General features: G+C 42.7%; 1 protein-coding gene across 2 annotated transcripts in view; it reads right to left on the bottom strand.

Moving 5' to 3' along the window:
- LOC146059828 (transient receptor potential cation channel subfamily V member 1-like) overlaps positions 1-26,249 on the bottom strand; it is a 61,320-nt gene extending 35,071 nt beyond the window's left edge. Inside the window, exons 1-4 of one of the 2 annotated variants that reach the window (XM_083172401.1) lie at positions 25,630-26,249; positions 11,893-12,194; positions 6,806-6,945; positions 789-941 (exon numbers count right to left, since the gene is read on the bottom strand). In XM_083172401.1, the coding sequence (XP_083028527.1) occupies positions 789-941; positions 6,806-6,945; positions 11,893-12,116 (517 nt within the window). In that variant the 5' untranslated portion in view covers positions 12,117-12,194; positions 25,630-26,249. The remainder of the gene's footprint in view (positions 1-788; positions 942-6,805; positions 6,946-11,892; positions 12,195-25,629) is intronic. The other variant, XM_083172402.1, reaches the window with a different exon arrangement.
- Positions 26,250-27,395: the final 1,146 nt, after the last annotated feature.

Below are 27,395 nucleotides of genomic sequence, written 5' to 3'. Positions count from 1 at the left end.
CTAGAAAGTATTTTGTTTTATTACAAGTGACACTTATGTGTGGTTGATCCTTACTATTATGGTGCACTAAGAGTTCCTAGACATTTGCTTCTCTGCTACAGTGCAAATAGAAGGGACAAAATGCTGACATTTCCTCTTGCTGACAGCTGGTATACAAGTGTATAGTTATATATATGGTTCATATTTCTATATACATAACACCCAACTGTAACTATTTATGGCGAAGAATTGAAAAAAATATGCACGTTACGGCTACATACATGATAAAAGGGCATCATGGGGCCATGTGCAGCTCTCCTATTGTGCTGGGCCATCCCTATCCTATTTTCCTAAAAAGCACCCAAATACCTAAACTGTACTCTGCCTACACCTGCATGCAGCCTCCCCCAGTCCACCTCTCTAAGCAAAAGGAGTCATAAGTGCAAAATGCTAATTAAACTGCATATAGGTGGAATAACATGACTTTGTTGTGTGCAAACACAGTACGGAAGTTCACATCAGCTCTGAATCAGGCCCATAATGCAAAAGAAGAGCCCTTAGATCCACCTCTACCTCATGCACCAAGTGATTATATGCAAAATACATTTGCCTCCATAGGATCATTGAACAATATTCCGCTATGGTTAAATCATTATAGAAAACTAGGTGTTGGTGCTCTACATGGTCAACAAAAGAACTGGACATTTAAGAAATGATAAGCAAAACAGGTATTCCCAGTATATATTATTAGCAAAATATATACTTTGCCACCAATTAAATGCTTCTGGCTGTATACTGTATGTACTTACCATGATAATAATCATTAGTATAGGCTGCATTAACCAGCTCTTCCAGATTGCCGGTCTTCTTGGCAGCATCGAGCAATACTGGGATTGTTTTATTCATTCCATTCTCTAAGTTCCACATGGCCTTTATTAAACATGTCTTCCCCGTGTCAGGATCTGGACATAAAAAGAAAGATGGAATCTATATCAGTTTTATTCTATGTCATAGTCAGAACAAATGAAATGTCTTGTGCAGAAATATTTATAATTTAGAGATGTCAAATGCATTCACCAAATACATGATATCCAAATGCCCATACACTTCACTAACACAGGTGTGTGACCTCACAGAACAGCATGTGCACTGAGATCCTAAACATTTCCTCTTCCATAGACAACATAGTAAATATCGGGGCAGATGTATTAAGCCTTAACAAGAGATAAATGCAAGTGTGATAAGGAGAGATAAACACCCAGCCAATAACCTGCTAACTGCCATGTTACAGGCTGTGTTTGAAAAAAGTCAGTAAGGAGGTGATTGGCTGGACGTTCATCTCTCTTTTTTCACCTTTGCATTTATCTCTTGTTAAGGCTTAATACATCTGCCCCATTATTACATACAAATAAAGTTAAGTAACAAAAAAAAATGTATTTCCTTGCTTGGCTTTGGCTGAGTATTACCCCTATATTTCCATGCACTGTCAATACCAGAAGTAATACTAGATTATACACAGGGAAAGAATGTCACCTTTGGCTTGATTCCCTCTTCAAAGAGTATAAAATGAAGCAGATATTAATCATATGTGTAAATGTCAGTGTGTAATGAGGCCTTTGTAGTAGTGAATAGTATTGAGGACATGTAGATACAGTATAATAGTATATTATAGTACCTACAGTACCACAGTATTACAGCTCGTGGCGCTGATGATCCTTTCTTGTCTCATGGAGCTGGCCATTTTCTAAGTTCACTGATCTGGGGCTGACAGCATATGCCTGCAGTAATGCTTCCAAGTTCAGCTCTGGTTCAGTAAACAGCTAGTAGGACATGCTCTAGTGGGAGTTATAACTGGTGCCAAGATTAATACAAATGTTCATACCTGGCACCAAGACTAAATATATTTATAAACTTACTGCATTGGCCTCTCTGGGTTTCTCCCATTTTAGCAGACAAGTCATCTACCTCCTCCTGGTTGTGGTTCCAGACCTACACTGTAACTCTGTCAGGAAATCATTGTAAGGTAGGAACACAAGGAGCTATCAAGTGTTGTCAGCTTTTGAGAAGAACGAAGTTGGATTAATCTTGCAGTGGATAAAAATTCTGGTACTTCTGAGTGAAAACAAAAGGGAGGTTTGCATGTAGAAATACAGTGTTTGCCCCATAAACTGACACTGTGGGCATATGCAACCCCCTTTGCTGTTCTGGAAACACCGTACACGCAGGTCCTGTGTGGGAATCCATAAACTGTAATTGCCTCTGCCTGATTGACAGGCAGAGGCATTTGTGCAGAGAGACAGGGGTGGCAGGCAATTTTGGAAACAGGAGCGTGTCATCCCCATTTACTGAGTAGCCAAGCCAAGGATTGCGCCACAAGAAGCAGTTTCCTTGGCCTTGCAACCTGAGGATAGATAGATAGATAGATAGATAGATAGATAGATAGATAGATAGATAGATAAATAGATAAATAGTATTCTTTATCATTGGTGACAGAGGATGAAAGGACAACTCTATATGGAGTCTCTTTGCAAGGGGCATCGGGGGGAGCTGAGGTGAATCCTGCCATGTGCGGACTGTACAGCGTGGGATGCTGGCAGACCCGGAGGGAGCAGCTGACAAGAGGCTGACCTAAGTGGCTTATAGCTAATGTCATTAGTATACAGGTGGAGTTATATCTCAATGCCGGCCCTGCAGTATACCCTCAGAGAAATACATTTTGTTGGGCCCGTCTGCAGGCCCCTTGCTACCCGCCGGGTCATAGGCGGATCCGGACATGCCTTTTCCCCTGCATTCACTCTCAAATTGCTCTCTCACTCTCCTTTTTCCCCTGCAGCCTCTCCCACTGTCCTCGTTTCCACTGTATTGCCTCCTGATGTTCCCTTATCTCCTTTCAGGGCCAGATGTATAAAGCTTCAAAAAGTGATAAAGTGGAGAGTGATAAACTACCAGCCACTCAGCTCCTCACTGTCATTTTCCAGGCACAGCCTGTAACATGACAGTAAGGAGCTGATTGGCTGGTACTTGTCACTCTTCACTATAACTTTTCAAGGATTAGTACATCTGGCCCACAGTCTCTCTGCAATGTGATGACTGATGATTCCAACCAATAGCTGAATACACACTGGGTGTTTTTTCCCAGTGTGTATGTACAGCGATGATGGGCAAAATCGCTGGGCTGAAAATCACACGTGCATACACGCTGAGCAATTTTTGCTGATGTAAGTGATTTCCCCAGGGGCTGGATAGCTTTCCATGAGCGGTGGCGGCTGGCGATGAGGCAGGAGTGCACGGCATCAGCGCTCACTGCTCATCCCCTGGCCGTACATACTGGGAGGCTTTTGAGCTGAAAGCAGCTCAAACCACAAAACTGAGCGGCTTTCTGCTCAAAATCATCCAGTGTATATGGGCCTTTACTGAGCGAATCACATCGTCCGTGCAATATCATCAGCCTTTCACAGCGGCTCATTGAGGAAGCATTGATTATTTATATGTGGAGAGGTGAGAGTTGGTTTTCGGGACATTGCACAGACCCTCTGCTTTATTGCCCCTTTACTTACAAATAGCAGAGGTTTATCACCTTACCAATCGCCTCTTTTGAGCAGAGAAGGGAACATTATTTATGGTTTTGAAACTTAAATTCCGTTGTACTATTTAGCTGCCAGCTTCAGTTAGAAGGTATCCTGCTGCACGCCATGCGCAATAACCAGAGATGTATGTGACATTTAAGGGAGAATACTGCATATCACTAGCAGAACTTTCTAGGAATTCTGTAAGCGTGCTATTATCCCATGAGGCAGTAGCCCCATCCCCTCCACTCAGATCAAAGGGCCCAAATGTGTATCACTCAGAGCCCAAAATGTGCAAAGACCATTCCTGTTTAACGCGGCAGCATGACACACCACAGTGTAGCCACTACTTCTCCCAATAACAATGCAAAGTCTGGTAATAGGTATATTAGCTTGTTCAATGCCACTCAAAGCAACATTTTCAGCTTTGGGTGGAGCATATGAGGTGCAGCTCTATTCCCCTTTAACTTAACATTTCTTGTTTTTTTCCATAGGTTTAAACAATAGATATCTAAAATATAAAAGGATAATGATACCTATAGTGCATGTGGTTAAAATATATAAGTAAATGTGGGACTGACTGATGCACATTTGAAATTATATTGGAACTTTTTGAATACTAATATTCAGTTTCTATTAATGTGTTGATAATGAATATAACAGAGGTTCCCAACCACGGTCCCCAAGGCACCACAACGGTCCAGGTTATAAGTATATCCATGGCTCAGCACAGATGATTAAAGCAAATTGACTGAGGTACTAATTAAGTCACCTGTGGCCAAGCATGGATATTCTCTAAAGCTGGACCACTGGAGTGCCTTGGGGACAACATTTGGAAGAATCAGTATTATAGTATTGTGCAAAATATACCAACATTCATTAATTACTGCAATGTTAGTAAATCACTGTGAAGACTTTCACAGCAATGTAGTAGGCAGCAGTATGATCTGTAAGAACACAATCTACAGATGATGTGCTAATGCAGCCTCATATGACTGGCGTGTGATCTGAGGCAGAAACTCAGACAAAGTCCCTTTTCAGGAACTATAACATCTCCTGCAGATAAAAGGCTTTAACTAATCCTTTAAATGTTGAAAATCAATCAGAAGCGAAAGCAGAATTACTACAATCTACTGACCAATTTTATAACATCACTAATTTTAAGCCTGAAGCTACAATCACATCTCGCACAGTTGTTTGAAGTTTTTATATGTCATTGAGCAAAACTTATCTGATTACTTACTTTAAGAAAACATTATTTCATCTAGATTTATTTTTGCTTATTATAAACATCTTACTAATTATCAATTATAATCTTTGTTTTTATTATTTTGTTGGCCATGTTACAATACTGTGTGTTACTTTGACTTTTGGAGTATTTTAAAAAAATTCATTGCTTCTTACACTTAAGCTGGGTACACACCATGGGACAGTATGACCAAGCGCCACAGCGCTGCAAGGTATTGATGCATTGCATCCAGCATAGGCGTTGGATGACCGCATACAAGGTAACAGCATGGCAATTATTCAGTTACAGCACGGCAGGTTTTCCACAGTAAGGATACACTCCAGAGAATACCTAACGTAATCCCCACGTTACCCGCCTATCAACCAGCCGCTTGTAGGCATTGGGAGCCATGACACCCTGCTCTGAACAAACATATAAGAGGAAGTAGCAGGTGCTGTTAATCAGCAGAAAATGATACACAATACATCTTAAAAACCCAGACTGGATCGCTCTAGCCCTGCTGCTATTCTAAATCCTGGACTGGATCTTCCATATTATTATAAGTATGCTGTCCCTGCTATAATTGTTACAATCTTCACCGGAACGTTATAGCATTCAGGGGCAGATTTATTAAGCTTGGTGAAGTAATAAAGTGTCTGGGTTTTATCACTGGCTTCTCCATTTTTCAAACCATGCCTGTATCTTCAGTTAGGAGCTGATTGGCCGGTGATAAAAACCAGACACTTTATCACTTCACCGAGCTTAATAAATCTTCCCCACAATTCTGTGTGAGTGATGCCAAAAATGCTTCTTGTGCCTTTGGGTATTTCCTCCAACTAGGTGCATATTTCAAGGCTTATGTTACAAAAGTAAATGTTTTAGCCTTAACAGGGACAGCCACATACAAGAGCATCTATTTCAGCAAATAAGCAATTATGAATTGCCCTGGTATTCAAGGATTTATCATTGCAAATTATAGTACAAATCAACTTCATACCTGCCAACTAAGGAAGAATCAGGGTGAAATGGGCCACACCTTCAATGAACCAAGACGATCACTCCAAATGGAACCACACCCATTTTATGGGCGATCGCATTCATGTTTTAGGAAGTCTAGACCCTTCCAGCTGGTTTTTGACAATTATTCATTTTATTAAACTGCAGCCAAATAATTCAAGAAGAAAGAGTGAAGCTACATTCTCCTAAATAACTATGTAAACTTCAAATTGGGTGTGAGTATGCAGCAGCAGTGTGGACAAGACTTAAAACTGAAGTTTGTTTAAATTCTCTTCTTTTTTTTTTTTTTGGTTTTGTTTTAGTCAAAATTTAATTAGTGGATCACAGATTTTATATTAGTCTAATTTTAGTCAATGTTTTAACAGTTTAATGATACAGTTTTGGATTTTGCTGAAGAGCATTTCACTAAAATACCCTGAGAAGTTTGCGTACCTTTAACTATGTGTTTAACAATCTAGGATTGTGGGTTTAGAATGTGTTATCTACAGTACTGAGTTAAAATAATTCTGGATATCATCCAGGAGTTAAGTTAATGCCTTAAGTTTATTAAGCGCAATACACAAACATATTACCTTCACAGACGGTCATATTTTTTTCTGAAAATATCTAGAACACATCATTGTTCTTTAAAAATTTAAAACCCTACTTACAGTGTTCATTTAAACAAGGATTTAAAATTTAGTTTTCGTCTTCGTCCCTTTTTTGTTTTGTTTAAGTCAGGATTTAGTCAGTGTATCTCTGTTTTTTATTTTAGTTTAATTTTATTTATAAGATAAACTGTCGTCGACAATTACTTTTAGTCAGATCTTTCGTTGTCAAAATGAACACATTATTGGCTCTAGAAAAGTATTTCAGCAAGGAAGCAAAGAATAGAAACAGGAAGTACAAAGCAAACTAATTGCCTGTCCCCTGCCCATGTCTGCCGTCCTGTTTATGGCTATTTACCAAAATGGTCCTGTACAGATTGTTGGCTTGCCTAAAGAGCTAAAACACATGCTGCACATTCAGGCCTTACCTTTAAATTCAGTGTTAGTTAGAAGCTTTCCATTGCGCAAATAGTTTTGAAGTCCAGCCAGGTCCTCAACATCACCTTTAGTAACCGCACTGAATATTCTGTCTCTTGTGTAGACATCTTTGGGGTCACAGTCAGGGACTCTGTTAATAAAGCATTACTGAATTTAGATAATTTGTTGGTAATGTACCATGTACAATGCACCAAGATAACGGCTGCTATAATAGCATTACTATCTTACACCACTGAGGTCCTGAGATCTATTACCACCACAGTGCTAACTGTGTGGAGTTTGTATTCTCTCCCTGTACTTGCGTGAGTTTCTTCCAGGTTTCCTATCACAAAAATACACTGGGTGATTAATTTGCTCCCAACAAAAATTAACTTTAGTTAATATACTATATACATGTGTGTGTACATCATAGTTGCCTACCTTCTGGCTGCCCTCTCTGCCAGTTCAGTGAGGCAGAGGGTGCGGGGCTGCTGATGGTGCAGGGCAGCAGGCGGATCACCCGGTGTGGGGGGGTGGCCACGCCCCCCCCCCCCCCCCACCACCATGCAATGCCAGCTTTCAGGCATTGCACAGTGGGGGCGGGGCTATAATGACATGATTTGTGTCATTTACTCCCTAGGATCCCTCCACCGAGGGCGAGACATGGGAGATTGCCTGCCTTCTGGGAGGCTTGGCCCCTTTTCCGGGGGGGCCTGGAGAGAGATCTGATTTCCGGATTACGGGAGGGTAGGCAACCCTGGAGTACATGTGATAGGGAATATAAATTGTAAGCTCCACGGAGCAGGGACTGTTGTGAAAGGTCATATATTATCTCTAAAGCACTGCAGAATATGTATGCGCTACATAAATATACAGTAACTGGTAATAAATCAGGAAATAACTTCTGAACACATTGCATAAAATAGCTTTGGTTTTGCTACAACCTCAGGGTAGATTTGAACTGTAAAAATGCCTGCAGGCCACAATACCCAACTACAACACAATCCCTTGTCTATACTTCACAAAATCCCTGTTATTATATTTTAGTTTCCAATGTCTGGCACCCCCTATTATATGGAACAGGAAATGCTGGTAGAAGAGCCAAATATAACTGGAACATTCATTTTGTTAAGGCTGTTTCTGCGCTTCACTGTTTCATGGAAAATGTGAACTGTGTGATAATTTAAAAAGATCTTGTGGATGTGATCACACCAGGTTGAGACATCAATACACTTACAGTAGAGTTTATTCCTTTTAAGAAATCAGAAACCAAATAAAGGGGCTTGCCTAATTTTCTCTACACCAAAAATGTGTGCTGGTTTCTCTTCCTCTATCGTGCTTCAGCTTCTCTGTTATGCGTGTGACGTCATCACCTCACGCTGGGGAAACATGCTGGAGAGGAGCCGGGGGGGGGGGGGGGGGCACCACAAACTTTTTGGCTGGGGGTGCAAAATTTATGGTTACGCCACTTATTTAAGGTCAATTTTCCTGAGCTAGTTGTGGGGGCCCCGTGCTTGTCAAATGCAGCAAAATGTAAACCTCCTTGTGGAGATTCTGGGGAACACTGATGGCAAGTTAGACCCCATGCCTTTGCTTAGGAATCCATCTAAATCACCCACTCTAGTTCGGTTTATAAGTAGCCACTTTCCTCACTACTGTACCTTCATCAAAGCAGGTCCACAATCTTCAACTAGTGTGACACCCAAATGATGCAAATGTCTCAACTGGCCGGATTTGAATTTAGATGTGTCCACCGGACGCTTTGCCAATCTTAGTGAATGTATACAAAGATGCAACATAATAGCAGATTCTTAAACAGCAGTGGCCGAGGCAGTGAAATGCCCCAAAAATGGTTGCTTTACGCCTATGATATTGCTGCTTCATTAATATAAGAAAGGAGCTACTGTCAGCTATGACAGTGGTGATGAGAGACGGACAGGGACATAGAAAAGTCCAGGAACCTAACCATTGTGGTGTTAACTAAGATACAATGGTGTTCAGATGGACCGACTTTTCTGTGCAGCAGGGGGAAGGCCAAGAATCGGAAAAAGCAAGGCCCAAGATTATTCTCGCTAGCTAATACCTATTACTATCACCAGCTTTACTGAGTTGCTTGGCTGGATAAAGGGGATACATACGACTGACTAGAGGTAGGGATGCCGGCAGTCAGAATCCTGACGCAGGCATCCCAAAGGAGGGAATCCCAGCAGGGGTAAGGTAAATATATGTACCTGTTTCAGAATTGTCAGCTCGAAATTTACCAATAGCTCCAAAACATTTCCCTCTACTGCACCATACACCACTTTGAGTGGAGTATAAATTGGAAGAACATGCACATACTGCCCCTGTAAGCTGTCCTGCTTAGTAATTATGTATACATAATCAAAATAAAATGCTATTATTCATAGCTTTTATATTATTATGATACATAAAGAGGGCTTATACAAAAACAATAAATATAATACATTTGGGCAGAATGGGGTAGCTATTACTGTTGTGCCTAGGGGCAGACTATAAAGATACCCCGATTAGTATTACAGCCCAAGTAGATGCTAAAAGGAGACGTCTTGTACATTTGTACACAATGGAAGGGGAGTTTATAGCGGCATTTGCATAAACCGCACATAGACGACCGATGTGAATTAGGCCCAAAGTTCAGTGTTTATTTGGTAAGTGCTACTCATCTGTGTGTTTGGAAATGTCAACAATAAAATATTTACATCCTGAACGCTCATTACAGACACACCTACAAAAGTAAACTGGAATAAAATTGTTTAAAAACTGTTTCACTATACATAAGATAAAGACTACTTACAAACACTATAATCTAGGAAGAAAATAAATTTACAAAGCATGCTGGGAGTTTATTACTACAAAACTGCTATAAATATTTAAAAAGTACACAACAGGCACACAGCTGTTACCTAACATGAATTGTCATTAAGACAACACTGCATATACAACACACAGTTTAGCAGCTTAGTAAACTCAAATATATATATATAGTCACCCAACTTGCATAACAGTCGGTGACATTTGCATTTTCTGTTGGACACGGCGAGAAAGGAGACAGTTTAAGACTATGCGTCTCAGGTCACATGACAGGTCCTGGCTACAACAAGAACATTTTTCAGAAGCTGCTGCTGTTACCATGGATCCAGTTTTCTGACTAAGAGCCATAGTTAAAACAATTATGTGATGTCACTGTAAATCACAGAGCAAACAAAATGTATTTTTATGAACTAAGCATATCCAAGGCAACTAACTGGAAGAGTTTTAAATTCACTTTTAAATTATATTGAAAAATAGAAAGTAACCCCTTTTTAAAACGTTCACAAAGTACAACTTATACAAAACATATTTAGCAATAATTGCCATTGTTTATAAAAGAAGGGTACTTCCTCATCTTTGCGGCCACTGATACACCAGTTACGTTAGCCGCTACTTAACCGCTAAGTAAGGATTTTCGGTGAGGGAACAATTACAAATCTGTTCTAGAGGCATTTTTTGAGGTAAAAGATTGGTGGCGTGGACTCCAACAACTAAACGTACTTTCACACCACCCTCCTGTGTCCACGCCACCATCTATTAGCTTTAGTGAAGTTGCGGCGAGCAAACGGAGAGGGACCCATAGAGCCCGAAGCATGGCAAGCGAAGCAAGTCCGTGCGGGGATGATGATGCTTAGCAGCACCATTGTACCCTCGCGGGCTCGCTTCACTCGCCACGCTTCTGGAACGGTGGCTCGCTCCGCTTGCCACAACTTTACTAAAGGTAATAGATGGTGGCGTGGACACAAGAGGGTGGCGTGGACCCAGGGTGGTGGCGTGGACCCATTGTTGAGGGGAGTGCAATTGAGATGCCAGTACCAGAATCTCAACCTATAATCAAAGTACCGGCAGTGGAATCTGGACTTCTATGGAGATGCTGATGCTAGAATCCCAACAGCCGGCATACTGACAGCCTGGCAACCCAATTGTAAGTGTCCAGAATGTCATAGTGTTACGCCATGGGGGAAGGGGGGTTAGGTTTAGGCACTAGGGGGTACTAAGGATTAGGCACTAAAAAGGAGAAGTTAGGTGGAGGCACTAAGGGGGATGGTTAGGATGTGGGGGATAGAGTTAGGTGAGGGTTAGGGTAAGCCTGGGGATGGGGAGGGTTAGAGTTAAAGCATTAACAGGGATAATTATGGTTAGGTTGTTTTAGGGGAGGGTTAAGCTTAGGCTGCAGGTTTGGAGGGTTACAATTGTAGGGAGAGATGGTAAGCATACCTTCCCAAACCCTGTCAGGAAACTGGTCATCAGGATGCTGCTATTGTTCTTCTGTCTGCCAGCATCCCGTCCATTGGACATGCATATTGATGTGTCTATAGGGTAATAATTCCGATCTTCCTTCTTACAAGGTATATTTTCAGCAAAACCCGGTAGGAAATGTGGGGGGGTTGCATGATCAGGGGGCGCAGTGCGGCGGGTTTGAATGCAGGGTTTGATGAAAAATAGGTGTAAGTAACAACTAAATAAAGTGCACAGAAATAGAGTGAGTATGCATATTAAAGCTTATGATGGTGCTTATGATGCATTCCAGTCAGTAACTGCAGGCTATGCACCTGGTTTTTACACTAGGTAACAATATTGACCTTCTTGGGCTAGTATTATAATCACATTTATTAGTAGCCACTATTTTACCTGCTAAAACCAACAACTCTACATGGTGCATGCGCTGAAAATAGAGATGCATATTCAAGCTACTGAGAAAGCACCAATCAGTATGAGAGCAGCATTCACATTTAGCCAATCACAGTTCACTGGGGATAGCGACTGCCATCAGCAGCAGCAAAAGCACCAGCTTCAGATCACTGCAAATGATAGGACTTTCCCAGGAGTATCTCAGTCTGTTTCCGGCAATTTACGACAATATATATTTGGCTTCGGAGAGAAACATGCAGGTGCATGCTGCTAGATATAGTTGGAAATAGCACTGTTGAAAATCTGCATGGTCTAATATACATTTGCACACTGTTCAAGCATGATTTTACACAATTTATGCCCCACCAGCTGGTGTAGCCTTCACCCTGCATCAGCCCCCAATGTCTACACTTACTTGGCTCCATTGCCTTGTATTGAAGGCAAAAAATCTGTAGAGAATCCAATGATAGAAGGAAAATTGTCACTTTCTTTCTGGATTGATGATTCCATTGGGGGTTTCTTCTCTCTCTTTCCATCCTTCTCTCCCTTACTGAAGGCAGCAAGTGTGTCCTTATCATGAACCTCTAGGGCGAATCCACGTTTAGGAGAGTCCGAGTCCTCAGAGTCGGAATGAGACATGGTGTCTTCTAGAAATGCTGCAATACAGTATGTCTAGGTGATCTAGGAAGAGAAGCGAACCACATCTGCTGCTGATACCTGGAGCATAAAAAAAGTGTTTGCATTAGACAGGGACGGCAGAATGACACAACTACAGTTCTGTGTTTACTTACCCTACCTGCCAGCCAGCTGCACATTATACAGCAGGTGGCAGGTGTATACATAAGCAAATGAATACTTTCATGATGCTTATGAAGATGTTTATTAGACCTATACTGCAGGAGGTATTTCAAAGTATATTTCACATGGCAACATCAATATAAAATACAATGCCGTTGATGGTTATTTACAATATCTATTTTAAAAACTCAAACATGTGACGCCCTGACCGGGTTCAGAATCAGGGCCATAGAGAGCAATGACATTCCAGAGCCATGCCTATCCAATTAAAATAGTGAATGAGGAGGGCTCCCGCACCCCCCCCCCCCCCCCACACACACACACACACACACACACAAACACACCTGCAGAGCTAGCCTAGGCCCCCGATGGCAGAGCTGGATTTAGACCTTCGGTAAGAATACTGTTAGGGGCCCTTCTACCTCAAACAAGCCAAACAATCCATAGCACTATATTTTGCCTAGTGCCCCAACACAAACCTCTAAACTAACACTAATGCCCTATCCCTAATAGAGGTCTTTTGGTGAAGTGCTGCTAAAACAACCGTCCCGGAAGAAGAGTTCGGGGGAAGCCCAGCCTCTGTAAGAGCTGGGCACCCCCCCAAGAGGTGATGAAGTTGACTGGGCATGCCCCCAATAGTGACACGGATAGGGTCAGACATGACCCAGTGGAGCCATGTTCCCTGCTTGGCTGGCCACTCAACCGTTTTGGATGTGTGTGCACCAAAATACTGTACCCACATCCTCAGCCACCTGCCATACCTACAACCTAGTGGTAACACTACTGAGTACCGTAACCTAAACCCTGAAACATACCCTACTGCCCTAACTCAAACAGCTACAGTATATTAACCATAATAACCTATCCATAATACCCCAACCCAAAAAATTTAAGTAACCCTAATACCCTAACACAAACCACTACACCAATCTAGTAAATCGTGGGAAAATGTTATTTTGAATCACATTACTATTTTGTTATTTGTCATGTCCAATACCCTAGGGGAAATTTGAGGAATAATTACTTCACAGAAAGAGTAGTAGATAAGTGGAATAGCCTCCCATCAGAGGTGGTAGAGGCAAATACAGTAGTACAATATAAATATGCTTGGGATAGGCATATTGATATCCTTACAAAAAAAATAAGGATCAAATATGGTTTGAGGTAACATGTTTAAAAAGGGAGCAGACTAGATGGGCCAAGTGGTTCTTATCTGCCGTCAAATTCTATGTTTCTATGTTTAGGGTATTATTAATAGGGTAATCGGGTTGGTGTAACAGTTTTGGTTAGGGAATTAGGGTGAATTTAGAGTTAGGTATTACAGATTGGGTATTACAGTTGGTGTTGGATATCCCATTACCCCTGTTAAAACACCTCTTTTTCCCAAGGTTTCTGCCAATATCTTTCTAATAGAATATTTATTCTATTAGATTATCCGATAAACAACCCCTATTCGCACACCCACAGATCCGTTTTTGCTGAAAACAGGGCTTCTTGTGGGGTTATGCTGAACCTTCCAGAGGCATGCAAACCAACCCCCAAAAAAGCCAGCTTACCATGGCTAATTAGATAGCCACAAGCCATATCCCCCTAAATTGGTCACTTACGATACCACATGCATATAAAGCCTATTATTATTTGTATTCCCATTGGTACATAATGCAGTATGTAAATATTTGTGTTAAACCTTATATACAAACAGCATTACATTTAACAAGTATGATTTGTGGCTATAATTAATATATTTCATTAATTAATATAATTGATAATGAGATATTTATCTCTGTAATCCTTAATAATTGTCATTTTCAGTTTTTCGATTTGAACTATTGTCATTCATTTTTCTAACAATAAAGCTGGGTGCACACTGGTGCAATGGGCATTCCAACGTCGTAACGAATGTCAGCCATCCCAGATTGTGTGCACACACTGGAGCGACTTTAATAAAGGATCATGTTCCATTCTTCGTTAGCAGGATGTTAACGATATCCCTCCTACCTCCATGTCCGCTTGTATCTACCCAGTTTGTTTAATCAATATTGTCTCCAATTGTCAAGCGCAACGGAATATGCTGCGTTATATAAGAAACTGTAAATAATAATAACACCAGGTTTCAAACCTGACAACATCACTAGCAACTGCATACTTGTACACATTGCCCAATATGTGCTCAAGTGAGCAATATGTTGGTCAGTGTGTACCAAGCTTTACTGCAAGGACTTCAACTGAGATTCATGGGTACATGTATGAAGCAGTGATAAGGGAGGAGAAGTGATAAAGTGCCTGGTACTTTTTCACCAGCTAATCCGCTCCTGACTGTTCCTTTTTAAACTCAGCCTGAAACTTAACAGTCAGGAGCTGATTGGCCAGTGATAGAGTACCAGGCACTTTATCATTTCTTACCTTATCACTGCTTCATACATCTACCCCTCAGTTTTGCTGCAATGAATAATATGCCATGAAATAATTGTTGTGCATGGTTTAACTCCTTCAGTGGCACTCCCAAGAATGTCCCGGGTTTTGCTCCAGTGCGCAGACTGGCAAACCCAGATCAGCGCTGCACTCAGCTTCAGTGGCTGCCCGGCTCCTACTGCCCGGCCCTGCCGACTTCCCCGGCTGTGTGCGGAGTGACCTTGTAACGTCACGCCGCACAGAGCCGGGCTGCCGGGGCAGGGCGACGCAGCAGCTGATAGACTCTTCAGCAGTGTCACAGTGGTGGTTTTTTTAGGGAGCGCTTCCCAGAAAAACTCGCCCAGTGGGGAGCGCTCCCTAAAAAACTCCCACCACTGAAGGGGTTAAAACTATCACTGATCAGCAGGGAACACTTTATTGAAGCATATGCTGTATAATTAGGTGTGAATGCACACTGTACTTTTCCATTCGACATGTAATTTGTGGGAAACAGGTGGCTATACATAAAGGTGTTGTCATTTCCTATGTTTCCTAGAGTAGAACATGAAATGTACTACATGGTCGGTTGATCTCTTGGGGCGGGATGCTATATAGCAGAAATGCGGTAAAAACCCCGTTTTCGGGGTTTCTACCGCATTTCTATATGCTATATGGCGCCTCCGCAGTGTCAGCGCTGCGGAGGGAATCGCCAGCTAAAGCTGGCGAATCCCTGCAGAAGCCTATGGGCTTCTTACCGCAGCGCTGTTTGAGGGATCCGTCACGGATCCCTCCCAGCGTGCCCTGCGGCCGGCGCCGGGGTCTGCGCATGCGCAGATGGACTCCCGGGTCACAGACCCGGAAGTCCAGTGCCGGCACCGCATCGCAAGGGACAGCTCTTACCGCAAGAGCTGTCCCTTGCATGAATAACGGTATATGTTATAGCATATGCCGTTATTAAAAATGCGATGTCCGGCGATAATGGGCGCGGATGTTACAACATCCCGCCCTTGGTGATGAAGGGAATTTGTCAGAAATCCAGCCAGTGATAACAACATACTGTATATACTGAAGTCATGCTCTTAGACAGCAACAGTATATTTAGTCATCAGTGGAAACTGGTGAGGAAATGAACTGTAACCCTAATACATTCAATGGAATCCTGACATAAATGCATAGTGGGTACTACACCAGTTTATGTAGCGAACCATCCAGGGGCGGATCCAGGATAAAATGACAGGGGGGGCACCATGATAAAAAAGGGTTTGGGTGGGGGAGGGTCGGTGTTAGTGGTGCCAGTGTACATGCTAAGAGAGCGGCAGGAGAGGGTGGAAATGGAATTAAAAATAGGCCCTGGCATTTAAAGTACGCAGTCCCACCATGGCGACAAAAGTGAAGGATGTAGTTGTGCGCGCGCCGAAGGCGCGCTCCAGAAAAGGGTGTGTGGCCACTCAACAGGGGGCGTGTCAACACCATATACAACTTCTACACATTAAGCAACAAAATACTAGACCCCATTATACTTGCCCCTTACACATGATGCCAAATGGAATGAGCCAAAATTGACATAATGCCACATGGATTGAGCCAAAATTTACATAATAACACACACGGATTAAGCCAAAATTCACATAATGCCAAATGGATTGTGTCAAAATTCACATAATGCCACACGGATTGAGCCAAATGCATAAAATGCCATACTGATTGAGCCAAAATTCACATAATGCCACACGGATTGTGTCAAAATTCACATAATGCCACACGGATTGAGCCAAAATTCACATAATGCCACACGGATTGAGCCAAAATTCACATAATGCCACACGGATTGAGCCAAAATTCACATAATGCCACACGGATTGAGACAAAATTCCCATAATGCCACACGGATTGAGCCAAAATTCCCATAATGCCACACGGATTGAGCCAAAATTCCCATAATGCCACATGGATTGAGCCAAAATTCACATAATGCCACACGGATTGAGACAAAATTCACATAATGCCACATGGATTGAGCCAGACTTCACATAATGCCACACAGATTAAGCCAAAATTCAAAGTACACTTCATAAACAGGGACATTGTCCACCAAAGGCGCGCATTAAACATTTACACCATAATGTCCATTACACGTTAAGTTACATGCCATTATGTCCATTATGTGTTATGCCAAACACCATAATGCCTATTAAAAATTATGCTACATAAGTGCTGCTTCTCTAAATGCTCATTGCCAAGGGTTCCATGCTCATTGCCAGAGGTTCCATGCTCGTTGCCATGTGGGATTACATGCTCATTGCCAAGGGGGAATACATGCTCGTGGTAAATGGGGGACAGCCGCCGCCAGGCAGAAGTGATAGCCACTGACAGTGTCAGAGCCTTGCTGTATTCAGAGCACTGCAGGTCCCGGCTATTTGAAATAATACCCCTTTCACACCAGAAAATGCATTCCCAGGTTGGCCCCTTTTACACCAGCCTAGTCCCTGCATTTTCTGGTGTGAGGGGGAGAGAAAAACACCCCTCCCCCCTTTAACCAGTTATCTCATTTAACCGGCTATATCTTCAGAACCAACTGACCCATTTACATGAGACAAGTATTATATTGAAGAACTTTTGAGTGGGCTTTGAATGATTTTGGTCCAGTGAAACTGGAACATTTGGTTCCAGAGTAATCTGCCCTCAAAAACATGAACAGCCATGAAATTACATTTAAAAAATAAAGAAATCGGTTTACACGCAATATCTCTGGAACCGATTAACCGATTTGGACCAGCCTGGTATCATATTGAAGACCCAGCGATTTGGAATTGAATGCAATCAACGACAAGCTTCTATGATGCCAGGGCGGGAACTGGCAGCCGTCGGAACCGGGTGGGGGTCGGAATTGACGGGTCCCATATTATCCTACGGGGAAAAAACGTTACAGCTTTGCCAGGCGATATCTCCGGTTCCCGGGGGGCTAGAGACAAGGGGCTGGGCTCGTTGGAAAGCCCTGGTCCTCAGCTACAAAATAAATGACAGGGAGGGCACGTGCCCGGGTGCCCCCCCCCTGAATCCGCCACTGGAACCATCCATGTCTGAGGGAACTCTGCCCCTGCCATGGACATAAGCCAAATACTGTACAGTGCATTCACTCAATTGGGGCTCACACAGACATGTGAAAATACACACTGAAAACCAGGCATACTGTATTTTCCGCTACTTTGTAGAAGGTAAGTATCCAGACCATAGAGGTCATACAGCAAATATCACACATATCTTCTTATCATTTAGTCCTAGTCTGACCCATTGTTCCCAAACAATTTTATGGTAACAAAAAAATGTATCAAGCCACAAAAATACTCCAATATCAAAGAATGACAGCAGAAACCTACGCCATCTTCATTTGGCATTGCGAAATGAAGATGTGAAAAGGAATTCTCTCAGATCCCTTCATCCCAGATAAACTCCTTCCCCTGGTCATTGGGAGCTTCATGTACAGGGATCAACCCCATTTGATTGTTCTGGTTTCTTAAAATTGATCACTGCCTGCTAGTCACAGAACAGCACTGCTGCTTAATACAGTAGGTCCCTGTATGAATTAATAAACAACTTTAAGAATTATTTAATATCAAATGATCTTTATATCTTCAATGTAAATAAACACAAATGTATTTCCCTAATTATTTGTAACCATTTATAGGGAGAAAAGGGTTGAATTTTTAACTAAATTCCCTGCCAGTGGCAATAACCCCTCTGGTCTATATCACCAGATCAAGATTTCCATCCTCCCGAAGAGATTCATCACTTTTATGTATGTCTGCAATATTTACACTTATATTGTCATAATTTTACTTTTTCACATTATTATTTCTTTGATAATGTGCCCAAATTACCAATAGAAACCATTCACATTTTTTTCAATTTAGTAAGCGACGCTATAGAACATACCATGGGTATCAGAAAGTGAGAGATTTTTTTTAAAGCGGCAATCATTTACTCTTCAAAATCAAACTGGGTTTGCAGTGTAAATGATTGCCGCTTTAAAAAAAAAACTGGAGATTTTTTCACACACCAAAAGGATTTGGCCCCAATTTACCCAATTTACATACAATCATGACCGATTGTATGTAGATTGGGCATGTTCTAGGGCCAATCAGATCCGATTCCATTTTGATGCGCGGCCCAGCGGGTTGTTTGGTCGTTTTACAGATCCTACCTTTTTTTAGGCATTGTTTAGGTGTGTACCCAGCATTACCAAATCTCTCACTTTCTAAATCTGTCATCCTATTAAATTTCACCATATATTTTTATTTGCATCACACACACCGCTGCAGTTGCACCTGAGGCCTCCTATCCAGGATTTCTCACAGAGGAGTGTCCAACCAAGTCATCAACAAAAGTTATCTGTTCTGTGGAGATAATCAACATTATGAAGGAAGATTTCCCATATCTCTGTTTCAGTGACTCATTCTAAGTCATGCCTCATGTTTCCTTTCTGCTTTGGAGTGTAAGCCGATTTTGACAGTCAAACCTCTTGATTTTTTTATGTTATGGTTTTATCATTATATTTTCCAACATTGTGGTTTGGAAACTTGTGGTAAATCAGATCACACCCCAATGCTGAAAGTTATCTCCTTGCAGGCACCCAATTATCACGAGGTCTCTTCTCGGGGACTTTTGTAAAGCATAGAGAAATTATGCTGTATTATTAATAGTGAACTGCGAATTCTCTCATCCTAACCATAACACCCCCCCCCCCCCACACCCACACACATACCCACCGGGACCAAAATTTCTAATTGCGAAACTCAACAGAGATTATTCAATTGAATTAAGTGAATTGTGCTTATCTGTCATTGCTAGGCTCATTACTGTGGTGCTGGATAGGGCTGCACTTGATTGCCAGCCACCAGCAGTGCCTGTACAATTGACCAAAAAAATAATTTTATTTGCTACTGGGCCACCAACCAGTGGCATCTCTGCAAGTGGCCTGCAGTAGACACTTTGGAAACTACTAATCTAAGTGATACATTTTGCGATCTAGCATTTAGGTTGTTAGTCTATATGTTATACCAATGCAGTGTTATTGTCATACCCAGGGCAGTAGAGAACCTGGCCAGGCCCAGGTGTTTCTATTGAGGCATTTCCTAATCACGGGAGGTGTGGCTAGTCACCCTTAAAATACAGAAAAATAGTACTTTAAGCACCTCCCTGGCCGCACTGCACCCCAGCACAGGAGAAGAAGAGCTGCTGTAGCTCCTGTAGCTGCTGTAGCTCCTGCTTCCAGCTAAAGGGGGGAGGTTCAAGGCCCCCACTAGGCCCCGCCATCAGACCTGGGCCTGGATAATTAGTACTCCCCCCCTCTTGGCACCCCTGGTTATACCAATGCTGCATTACTGTACAGGAGAGGAAGTAGTCTGTCATGGAATCCGATTTCAGAGGAACAGAGAAATATAAATAAATAGTTTGAATATGATATTTGATATGTAAATATACTTTTACATTTGCTCAATGTGTAAGCACCACACCCTACTGCAACATCCACAGTGCTTGTCAGCGTCTGTATCACGCATTTTCCATGTTTCAATGTACAGGCAGATTTTCCTAAAGGTCACTGACATGAGCCTTTCCTGTGCAGTACTGTAATGTGCTACAGTGCACGTTATGGTAAATTCATTATTCTCTGTTAACAAACATTCATTTTCAATTTGAAACATTAGAATACTCTATGTATGCACAAAATCTATTCAGAAATGCCCAGAGAATGGAACGGTCTCATCCAATCAGAAATATTTTTAATGTTGAAATGTTAAATGTTAGTATTTTGACAATGTCCGTCAATTAAACATGTCGGTATAATGAATGTCGGTATATTGACTGTGTTGGTAATTTGACTGTTGGTCAAACGTCCCTCAGGAAATCATACTGAACCCCCATTAAAGTGCTAAAGGGGTATACTCCACCCAAAGTTGAAAAGTAGAAGCCCCCATACACTAGGACGACTTTGAGTGAAGAGTGAAGTAGCCCGTGATCCCCACTTGAACCGCCGGGCAGCAGGACTGGTTACGATACACTGGATGCAGTTATTTTGCATACGATGTATTGTATGCAATCCCAGCCAAGCCTGGTACTAGTCATTTTGGATTTCACATGGTTCCACTAAATCTGAATATACCGCCGCAAATGCGCACTGCGCGCCGTCCCAGCATTGAATACCACCTATTATGTATATGTTTATCAAAGATAATGCCCATTTATCATTAATGCAGCCAATACAGGTTAGAGGCTGGATTGTGTGGTTGTTAAATTCTATTTACCTTCCACCTGTTTCTCTAGAATTTGCCAAGATAAAACTTGAAATGTACACTAAACTCTTCAACTTTTCAATGAGAATGATGGGATGTCAAACAGTCCCTCCTTTCTATAACATGCTACAGGAAGTGAGTAGATCAAAGAGGAAGTTACAAAATCGGCCCTTCGACATTTGATATATTTATTTTGATTTTATAACATAACCAGATGGGGGTTTTTATTGTTTGTTTGGTATTTAGACTCAAACAACTACATGGTATCTCCTCTTGTGACAGCCAAAGAAAAATTGGTACTTCCTCATCTCTGCGGCCACCGCTTACACTACGGAACATCCGTAGCGTAACCCGCACCACCCTGGGTCCACGCCACCACCTATTACCTTTAGTAAAGTTGTGGTGAGCGAAGCGGTGCGGAGCAAGACACTGAGCCGGAAGCACCATCCCCTGCCCTTTTTGATGGGGTCCGACACAATGGGGCATGTGTGCACGAGACGCTCATGTGCCCCATTCTGTCGGTAGCCCTGCAGCCGGCTTCCTGTCTCCCCCGCTCCCACCCAGGTTGCTGTGACCCTGAAGCGGATACGGGCAGGGAAGCACCCGGTCACTGCCACCTTGCTGACACCAGATGTCAGCTGCCCACCCAGTTCCTCCCAAGGGTGCATGCAAATCTAAGTGACCTGAGAGTCACTTAGATATGCGTGCACGTTCCACATCATTCAATGATCGGAGACCATCGAATGATGTGGATGTTCAACCACAGGATTCAAATGGATGTTTATGTTAAACATCCATTCGCAGGCCCTGCGTGCGAACACACGCTGCAAGTGGGCGGGCATACCACAATTCGCAGGGCGGGTTCTTGTTGTCTCACAGGGGTGCAAATTTGCATCCGAGCAAATCAACCAGAATAACCCCCATAGTGCAGGGAGATAGAGGAGTGACTGCAACGTGTGTGCTGGTTGGGGAGAGAGGCTGCTGCTGCAACAGTCACTCCTCTCTCTCTCAATGCCCCTCTAACAGGCCCTGACCTGTGTACCCCCCCCCCCTCCCTTCTTTTTTTTGGGTAGCACTGTAGAGATACACTAAATACATATTTACAGACACAAACATAAATACCTTGGGAAGTATCATCATAATCATTCAGCCTGGTACTGTAAAGCACAGGATCGGGCTGGCTAGCTAAATGTCAAGGATTTTTATTCACACAAACTCTAGTGCCACACCTCAAATACAAACCTGAAATCTATGAATCCGGGAGGATTAGGGGAGGGCCGGCCAAATACCCTGCATCAGTATTGTGACTGCTGGCATCTCCACCACTGGCCATCCATATGTATTCTGTGTGTGTGTGTATACTGTATGTGTAATGTATGTGTGGTATGTGTGTGTATGTATATGTGCAACTAGTTTCCAGCCCATCAAAATAACGGAACAACATACCAGCAGTGTCAGTGCTTCACTTTAATTGTTCCATTATGTGCCATCTAGTGGTGGCTGGTGTACACAGCACTTAAACTCCCCCCATTGAGGGAAGGAGAAGTGTTACCTTTTATTATAGAGGATGATATTGTATGTATATTTGTGATGTGTCTGTATGTATACAGTTTGGTGTGTGTGTGTGTGTGGCCAATTAACATGATTGATATATACAGAGAGAGAGAGAATTAGGATTTTGGGTACTTGTTACCTAGAACGGCGTCCATCGCGGGCATCGCATGTACATCGCATGCCATTATAATGGCATGCGATGCGACCGATGCGATGCCCACGATTTCACATAGAAATGAAAGGTAAATCGCGTCGGTCGCATCGCATGCGGCCAAAAAAATGCATGCGATGCGACCGACGCGATTACCGCGATTTACATAGGGAACAATGCTAAATGGCCCAATTGACCCGATTTCACATAGGGAACAATGTTAAATGGCCCACAGACCCCAAATAGCCACCCTGAAGTGTGAAATTCCCCCCCCAATTGTTAACGCCACCCCACGATCAACATCAACCTGAAGCGCGGCGAGCACAACGAGCCCGCGAGGGGCGGCGGTACGCATCCTCCGACCTTTTCATACCCCCACTATCCACGTCGGCGTGGAGTTGAAAAATAGAAAGTGTGGTTAGCGCAGCGAGCCACCGAGCCCGAAGCGTGGCGAGCGCAGCGAGCCCCGCGAGGGGACGCGGATACTTGTGAAGCCTGCGAGTCGACGCGGATACCTGTGAAGGTATCCACGTCCCCTCGCGGGGCACGCTGCGCTCGCCACGCTTCGGGCTCGGTGGCTCGCTGCGCTCGCCACACTTTCTATTCTCAACTCCACGCCGACGTGGATAGTGGGGGTATGAAAAGGTCGGACGACGCGTACCGCCGCCCCTCGCGGGCTCGCTGCGCTCGCCACGCTTCGGGTTGACGTTGATCGTGAGGTGGCGTTAACAATTGGGGGGGCCATTTCACACTTCAGGGTGGCTATTTGGGGTCTGTGGGCCATTTAACATTGTTCCCTATGTAAAATTGCGGAAATCGCGTTGGTCGCATCGCATGCGATTTTTTGGCCGCATGCGATGCGACCAACGCGATTTTTTTCCATGCGATGCCTAGGATCAAAATCGGTGGCACCGTTCTAGGTAACAAGTACCAGATTTTGTTTGCTAATTAGCCCTTTAACATGATATCCAAATGATTTATATAAGGTTTTCACATTAAGTGGAACCCCGTTCGGTCAGTACTGTAGTCCTTGAGTTTATAGCATAACATACATACTGTACATACTGCACATACATACAAATAAACGATTTTAAATATATACATTTACATATATGTGCTTAAGTGGGCTTTGGTGTTAATCCTGCTATTAGTCCAGCATCTTATGCAGCAGCTATGGCAAAACAACATAAATAATAAATAAATAACACTGTATTTGTATTGCATGAAGCAGTCGTGAATTTATTATACAATCAATGGCATTTGTAAAACAAAAATATTATAACATTGTTAATTGTTAGAAATAGCCTTGGTCTTTATCGTAGTGTTCTTGTGCTGGTTCCGCGATGTTATAATGACGGAGGAAGACAGGCAGCGTGGGCCGTATCCCGATACCTGGCAGGCACGGCACAGCAGTTATCGCATGTTGTGGCTACACGTCGCAGGGTGGGGACGTGGGTAAGGGGCGGCCAGTGTCAGCACACGCATTCCCTAATACAAAGTTCTGCATAAGGAAAACTAAGCAAATAGCAGAAGATTCAATAAAAGTTACTCACTATATGAGGGAGAGGGTTTCTGATCAAACACTACACAATAAAAGTGAGTGTGAGTACAAGGGGTTAAATGGCTGTGAGGGGATCACTTCCTCTGGCTCTACTGAATTGGGCTGAATGTTTTGTTCTTCTGTAGAAATGACCTGAAATGGAAGTCACTGGGATCTAACTTTCCCAGTCTATCAGACTTTGGCAAAGCCCCCACAGCAAAAGCTCAGATTGTCTGTGGGTAATGGAGATTGCCTGTGGGTAATGGAGCAGGAGACTGTATGTATCACCCTATGCGTCACCAAGCAATAGCACTAGCTTTTATGTGAATGAGTATCTGAACAATGACAACGTTTTAAATGATGATGATGATGATGGATAGATAGATAATATGTATATATATATATATATATATATATATATATATATATATATATATATATATATATATATATATATTTATATAAATGATAATGTTTTTATTTACATACATTGGTGTATGGTGTATTACATACATTGGTGTATTTTATACATTGGTGGCCTGGACTCTACACAACCCATGCTGTACCCCCGAGACAGAGCTGAGGAAACAGAAGTGACGCAGTGATAGCTTGCAGCAGTATATTCTGCTTTCCCACCACATACTGTAGATAGTAATCAGGAGAGTTCCTGTGTGAGAAGAGAGCTAGCTATGTGTTCCCATGCATAGCCCCAGCCACCAGTGCATCCCCCCTGCTGTTTGCGCAGTGTGTGCGTCTCAGGCAAGTAGCACTGCAGTGCAGCGCACATATCAGACACACCCTAGTCTGCACTGTACTGTGCGAGCCCCAGAAGCGGCTGGTGGTGCGCCACATATGGAAGCAATCATATTTTCCTGCAAGGTAGAATCATTCTCAGTCTAGTAACTAATGAGTAAAGAAAGAAACTCTATTAAAGATTGATCTCAGATCTTAGTAAGCACAGACTACATTCATCTTAACGTTGGACTCTAAAGAAAAATGACTTTTAGTATATTTTCTCCCACCATACTGTGCCATAGTGCCCTGGCATAGATAAAGAACATATAGCTGGCACAGTTGTAGACAGTGCCCATGGTTAGGAGACAAGTATACACACCGACTTCTAGAATGGTTGGATTGTGTTCTTTACAACACAACATCCCCCCAATAATAACTCAGAAATACTGTATTCCTTCCTATTCAACTCATGTCATTCTAGATGCATTATTCTTTTAGTTTAGGCATTGAAACATTTGTTTTGATACCATCAGACTAATTCCAACATACAACCTCCCCGACTAAATATTGCTGTGTGATAATAAACTACATCATCTTGTATCATTCTTCTATTCCAAGCTGTAATAACTGTTCAGCATGCTAACAGGTAGGATCATTACACAAACACATGAAAAATAATGAAACCCCACTTACTGGAGCAGCACAATCTCAGTTCCTCACTCCTGGCAGGCAATACAGAACCACCAAGCAGCAGGCACAAAGTGACCCCACGGGAAAGTCCTGTTATTATTTGCAATGTTAAGTTAAAGATGAGGATCCATGCAGTGCAATAGCAGCCTACAAATTCCAGTGCCTAAAATTCCATGTACAAGCCTTTGCATGTCATTGGATGGACTGTCTGTCTTTAAAAGTCACGTTGCAAGAGTATCACTGGTTAACCCTATGTGCCTGGGTGAGAAGTAATGGAAAGATGGATGGATGTGAATTTTCAGCAGCATTCTGTCTTATCTATGTTTCCGGTCCTTTATTACCTTTGTATTGCCTCCTAAGCTGCACTTCTTGCTCTAATGTCACTTTACTGGCACCCAAGACAAGACCCAGTTCCCTGTGTGAGATCCCTCTTACCCCTCCTCCGCTTATACCTCCCATTTCTGTCTGAGTGCCCCCTTTTCTCCAAGAGCACACAATCCCTCCCTTTCTTCTCTCTCTTTCTCCATTGTACTGTTTCTTCTCTTTTTCTAGGTTAGATTTATTTGCAGCTTCTCAGCCACCCTCCTCCTTGTTGTGTTCCTCTCTCTCTGGCTATTTATGATGACAGTCATTATCTGTAAGCTGCGCACAGCAGTCTGATGGTACAGATACACATTTCTTACTAGTTCTAGAGGAAACGTGTCTGTATAGATATATTTCCTGGGTCTCTGAACCGCCCATGCTGTACTGGACCAGCAGATAAGAGCACACCCAAACTGACCACATAACTAGGAAAATGAGGAACTGGGTATCAGCAAAATACAATCTGTCCTACAGTACTGCCTGTGACACTGACAGCCACCTGCTGAATGCTACATGACATCCAAGTGTGCAGGCATATGGCACAGTCTCTGTTACTAGACCTACTGTGATACAATGGGATGGAGAAACTTGGACTACTTGTGTCAGGTGAAGGGTGATGGTGAACTACAAGACCCAGCAATTTTTGCTTTGCAGTCTAGAATGCTAAATTGTTTTCAATAAGTGGGTGCAATACTGATTACAGCCCACCATATAAGTTATATAGGGCACTGATCCTTTCCATTGCATGGCAAGCCCTGTATTAAACCAAAGTAACACCTTTTACTTATGTATCCTTACTTCAGGAGCAAGCACAGACTTGTAACAAAAAGCTGCCATTGTCTTACTTGGGTTTGTCAAACCATAGACAACTGTTCACTCCCTAGTGCTGAAACATTGTATCTATACTGTAATGCCTCACTCACACTGAAACCTGTCACAGGTTATTCAGCAGCCACGTATAAAGTCATTTAGCTCATTTCTATTCTCAGCTGAACGTTGCATAAAGCTGTCTAATTTGCTATGCATTCACTCCCATCAATGGTAAGTACTCTACAAGCCTCGTATAAGCGGAGAACTTCTCTAGTGAACAGTGTCTGCATGTTCCCTGCTCGCACACAGTAGTTCCGGGAAGCTTGCTATTGAAATGATGTGCAAATAAGCACCCAGGCTGCCTGTGAGAGGAACAAGTGTGCAGGGAGGGAGGGAGGGGTGGATGGGGTGCTTCTCTGTTGTCAGTTTGTACCATCAACATGTACAGAATGTTTATTGGTTCATTTTCAAGGGATTATTCACTGTGGCTGACCTATTTGGTGATTTATTATTATACCCCCTTATAGGGTTGGGTCACCTTATATGTTATTACAAGGTGTATAGTAATAACATGACCGCACTTTGCTTACTGGGGT

The sequence above is a fragment of the Crinia signifera genome, chromosome 2 (assembly GCF_055691185.1).
Source record: "Crinia signifera chromosome 2, ASM5569118v1, whole genome shotgun sequence".
NCBI classification, from domain to species: domain Eukaryota; kingdom Metazoa; phylum Chordata; class Amphibia; order Anura; family Myobatrachidae; genus Crinia; species Crinia signifera.
This window is presented reverse-complemented; position numbering and strand designations above follow the sequence as displayed.